The sequence below is a fragment of the Cebus imitator genome, unplaced genomic scaffold (genome assembly GCF_001604975.1).
Source record: "Cebus imitator isolate Cc_AM_T3 unplaced genomic scaffold, Cebus_imitator-1.0 Scaffold75, whole genome shotgun sequence".
NCBI classification, from domain to species: Eukaryota; Metazoa; Chordata; class Mammalia; order Primates; family Cebidae; genus Cebus; species Cebus imitator.
This window is the reverse complement of record NW_016107390.1, coordinates 1090968-1096195: the sequence shown is the minus strand read 5'-3', so window position 1 is coordinate 1096195 and position 5228 is coordinate 1090968. Positions and strand designations below refer to the sequence as shown.

Sequence of the window (5228 nt, the reverse complement as noted above, 5' to 3'; positions counted from 1 at the left end):
AGTAGAGACGGGGTTTCACCGTGTTGACCAGGATGGTCTCGATCTCTTGACCTCGTGATCCACCCGCCTTGGCCTCCCAAAGTGCTGGGATTACAGGCTTGAGCCACCACGCCCGGCCCCAGTCTGTGTCTTTTGATTGGGGCATTTAGCCCCTTTACATTTAAGGTTAATATTGTTATGTGTGAATTTGATCCTGCCATTATGATGCTAGCTGGTTGTTTTGCCCATTAGTTGATGCAGTTTCTTCATTGTGTTGATGGACTTTACAATTTGGTAAATTTTTGCAGTGGCTGGTGCTGGTTCTTTCCATGTTTAGTGCTTCCTTAAGGAGCTCTTGTAGGGCAGGCCTGGTGGTGACAGAATCTCTCAGCAGTTGCTTGTCTGTAAAGGATTTTATTTCTCCTTTGCTTATGAAGCTTAGTTTGGCTGGATATGAAATTCTGGGTTGAAAATTCTTTAAGAATGCTGAATAGGCCAGGTGCAGTGCCTCACATCTGTAATCCCAGCACTTTGGGAGGCCAAGGAAGGTGGATCATGAAGTCAGGAGATCAAGACCATCCTGGCCAACATGATGAAACCCTGTCTCAAAATTCAAAAATTAACTGGGCATGGTGGCACACACCTGTAAATCCCAGCTACTCAGGAGGCTGACCAAAAAAAAGAAAAGTTGAATATTGGCCCTCATTCTCTTCTGGCTTGTAGGGCTTTTGCCAAGAGATACGCTGTGAATCTGATGGACTTCCCTTGGTGGGTAACCCAACCTTTCTCTCTGGCTGCCCTTAGCATTTTTTCCTTCATTTCAACCCTGGTGAATCTGAGAGTTTTGTGTCTTTGGGTTGCTCTCCTCGAAGAGTATCTTTGTCGTGTTCTCTGAATTTCCTGAATTTGAATGTTGGCCTGCCTTTCTAGGTTGGGGAAGTTCTCCTGGATAATATCCTGAAGCGTGTTTTCCAGCTTGGTACCTTTCTCCCTGTCACTTTCAGGTACTCCAATCAAATGTAGATTTGGTCTCACATCATCCCATATTGCTTTGAGGCTTTGTTCATTTCTTTTCACTCTTTTTTCTCTTATCTTGCCTTCTCATTTTATTTCATTGAGTTGCTCTTCAGTCTCTGATATCCTTTCTTCCACTTGATCAATTCGGCTAATGAAACTTTGTATGCTTCACAAAGTTCTCGTGCTGTGTTTTTCAGCTCCATCAGGTCGTTTATGTTCTTCTCTACACTGGTTATTCTAGTTGGCATTTCATCTCACCTTTTTTCAATGTTCTTAACTTTCTTGCATTGAGTTAGAACATGCTCCTTTAGCTCAGAGAAATTTGTTATTACCCACCTTCTGAAGCCTGCTTCTAGCAATTCGCTGCACTCATTCTCCATCCAGTTTTGTTCCCTTGTTAGAGAGAAGTTGTGATCCCTTGGAGGAGAAGAGGCATTCTGGGTTTTGGAATTTTCAGCCTTTTTGCACTGATTTCTTACCATCTTTGTGGATTTATCTTCCTTTAGTGTTTGAAGTCGGTGACCTTTGGATGGCGTCTCTGAGTGGATGTCCTTTCTGTTGATGTTGAAACTATTTCTTTCTGTTTGTTAGTGTTCCTTCTAACAGTCAGGCCTCTCTGCTGCAGGTCTGCTGGAGTTTGCTGGAAGTCCACTCCAGACACTGCTTGCTGGGTATTATCAGCGGGGGCTGCAGAATGACGAAGAGAGCTGCCTGTTCATTCCTCTGGTAGCTTTGTCCCAGAAGGGCACCCATCAGATGCCAGCCAGAGCTCTTCTGTGTGAGGTGTCTGTTGGCCCCTGCTGGGAGGCGTCTCCCAGTCAGGATACACAGAGGTCAGGGAGCCACTCCAGGAGGCAGTCTGCTCGTTACCAGAGCTCAAATGCTGTGTTGGGAAATCTGCTGCTCTCTTCAGAGCTGCCAGATAGGGATGTTTAGGTCTGCTAAAGCTGTGCGGACAACCACCCCTTTCCCAGGTGCTCTGTCCCAGGAGGGTGGGGCTTTATTTATGAGTCCCTGATGGGCTGCTGCCTTTTTTCGGAGATGCCCTGCCCAGCAAGGAGGGAGTCTAGTGAGGCAGTCTCCCTGCAGAGGCCTTGCTGAACTGCTGTGGGCTCCGCCCAGTCCAGACTTCCCCACAACTTTGTTTATGCAGGCTCCTACTTGAGCCTCAGCAATGGCGGACACCCCTCCCCCCACCAAGGTGGAATGTCCCAGGTCGAGCTCAGGCTGCCGTGCTGGCTGCAAGAGTTTTAAGCCAGTGGGTTTGCTGGTCTTCATGGGGGTGAGACCCGCCGAGCCAGACCACTTGGCCCCCTGACTTCTGCTCCCTTTCCAGGGGGGTGAGCGGTTCTGTCTCACTGGCCTTCCAGGTGCCACTGGCGTATGAGAGAAAAAAAAACTGCTGCAGCTAGCTCCGTGTCTTCCCAGACAGCCACTGAGTTTTGTGCTGGAAACCCAGGGCCCTGGCGTTGTAGGCACCGGTGGGAACCTCCTGGTCTGCGGGTTGTGAAGACTGTGGGAAAAGTGGTAACTGGGCCGGAGACCCTGACGGCTTCCCGTGGCTGGGAGAGGGAGTTCCCCAACGCCTTGCACCTCCCAGGTGAGGTGCCCCACCCTGCTTTGGCTCAGCCTCCTCGGGCTGCACCCGCTGTCCAGCCAGTCCCAACGAGATGAACCAGGTGCCTCAGCTGGAAACGCAGAGGTGACTTCCCTCCTGCGCTCGCGGGGAGCTGCGCACCGGAGCCGCTTCCGTTCGGCCGTCTTCCCAGCGACTCCCCTTCACAGCTGTTAAAGCTTGTTCATTTATGTCATCTCATTTAATCCTCATGGCAATATTTTCAGGTGGATTTTCATTATCATCGCTAAAAATGAAGGTTGTAAGACACTCGTGCTGAAGCTGGGCTGGTGCCATAGAGACTGCAGAGCTTGCTGTCGGCCTTGCGGGTTCTCTGTTCTCTGTGCTTCCCGAGATGCCGGACACCCAGCGTCTGCCCCTCCCTAGCACGCCCCTTTGTCAAAGCCCTGCCCTGCCCTCAGTCAGCCGGTCAAGGCTGGCAGGTCTGGGCGTCGTCCTCCCGGTCTGGGGTGACTTTGCACACATCTGCTGAGACCTGCCAGGTTGAATTTTGTAGGCTAACATTCAGAGAGCATCTCATGTGCCTTCTCATGTTCAAGTTTTTTGGGGGGATGTCCCGTTGAGGCCCACAGGTAGCTGACAACCAGAAAAACTGTAAAATGAAGTATTGAAAATAGGGTGAAGTGAGAAAGAGTAAGGGTGCAGCTAGCTCCGTGTATGCATGGGGGGATGCATGTAACTGGTCCTGGTGGGGCGCTTCTCTCCTGAGCAGGACAGCAGAGCGCCGGCCAGCGCTGGGCTGGAGGCAGAGTGCACCCCCCTGCAGCTGAAGCTGAAGAGCAGAGTCCTGGTTTGAACACATTCCACAGTGTCCCCACCTGGCGAACATTTGCTAATGAGACCCCAGAGCGTGGGCTGAGATAACACGGTCCAGCTACTCTGCCGGGCAAACAAACACAGTGACATTGATTTCCAACCTTGCCAGGGAATGACTGCTAATTTAGAATAGGATGACACAGCTAGTTTTTTTTTTTTTAATGTTACTAGTTTTTTTTCCTGATAATAAAAGTAATATATGTTCCTTGTAGAGAACTTAAACTACAGAAAAGAATAAATTTAAAAATTACTAATATAGAAACATTGTTTGAACATTGTAATGGAGTACCAGAGGTTATGGGATAATGGTAGGTCAGAATTTGTTAGTCCTGAGGGGAAAAACAAAATAAAACAAGGCCAGGTGCGGTGGCCGTCATCCCAGAGCCTGTAATCCCAGAGCTTTGGGAGGCCGAGGCAGGCAGATTACCTGAGGTCAGGAGTTCAAGACCAGCCTGGCCAATGTGGTGAAACCCTGTCTCTACCAAAAATACAAAAAAAAAAAAAAAAAAATGAATAAAAATTAACCAGGTGTGGTGGCACACGCCTGTAGTTCCAGCTACTTGGGAGGCTGAGGCAGGAGAATCGCCTGAACCTGGGAGGCGGAGGTTGTAATGAGCCAGGGTCACACCACTGCACTCCAGCCTGGGTGCGAGAGTGAGACCCCATCTCAAAAAAAACAAAAAGCATGCTGGACTGGGTCAATGCCAAGTACTCTATTATATTACAGGTGTATTGAGAATAATTTTAATCACAATAACAACATCAACAATAACAACTATACAGCAGAATCAGTGTAAAATGTGAGAAAGGGCTTTTACCAAAGCGGTTCTGCTGTTCCCACCAAGAGCTGACTGCAGCAGCTTGGTGAGAACGGAGTCTCTGTATGGAATGTGCAAGACCTTTTTCCCCGTGGCTGCCTCAGCTAGAGCGCTGAAAGAGAAAGAAAATCCAAAACAACAGGTTACAATATTGCCTTAAGAAGAAATCCGCCTCCCTTGGGTTAAGTTAGAAAGAGCTCTCAAATCCCGTCCTTGGCCCCATAGCCTGATGATAACATCGGACAGTAGAGATGCCTTCTACTCACGAATGCCAGAGTGTGACAGCTAGCCATGGCCTGACTCCTTCTCCAAAATCAACCCTGGAGAAGCCAGAGCCTAGAGGAGGAAGCCCCGGTCTGAGGAACAGACACATTAAAACCCACCAGGAAACCCTGATGACCCTGCAGGCTACTGTAAGTTTGTGTCTAGAGAAGCAGCTGCAATTCCAGGAAGGAGGTGGTGGGCCTGGCAGTGTGCAGATAGGTTTGGGGTGTAGTTCTAGGTTCTTTTCTTGCCTCTCTCTCATGCTGCCTTAAGATCCCATCAAGTTAGGACCTCATATGGCTACAGCCTCAGGGGAGGAGTGAATGAGAAGATCCTGCCCTGTTCCAGGGACCACGAAGAAAGCAGTGTTGGCACTGAAGAGAGTGGATAGGGGAATGGGAAATCCCATCTGTAAGAAATTATAACCATAAGGAGGCCGGGCACAGTGGCTCAACCTGTAATCCCAGCACTTGGGGAGGCTGAGGTGGGCAGATCACTTGTGGTCAGGAGTTCGAGACCAGCCTGGCCAACGTGGTGAAACCTTGTCTCTACTAAAAATAAAAAAAAATTGCCAGGCATGGTGGTGTGCGCCTGTAATCCCAGCTACTCTGGAGGCTGAGGCATGAGAATCACTTGAAATCAGGAGGTAGAGGTTGAGGTGAGCAGAGATCGTGCCACTGCCTGGGTGACAGAGACTG

General features: G+C 49.3%; 1 protein-coding gene across 1 annotated transcript in view; it reads right to left on the bottom strand.

The window, feature by feature from the left end:
* The window catches only part of LOC108306871 (kinesin-like protein KIF28P), a 77601-nt gene that overhangs the window by 26417 nt on the left and 45956 nt on the right, over positions 1-5228 (bottom strand). The window contains 2 exon segments of the mRNA XM_017531962.2: positions 3087-3103; positions 4251-4378. Of these exon segments, the coding sequence (XP_017387451.1) occupies positions 3087-3103; positions 4251-4378 (145 nt within the window).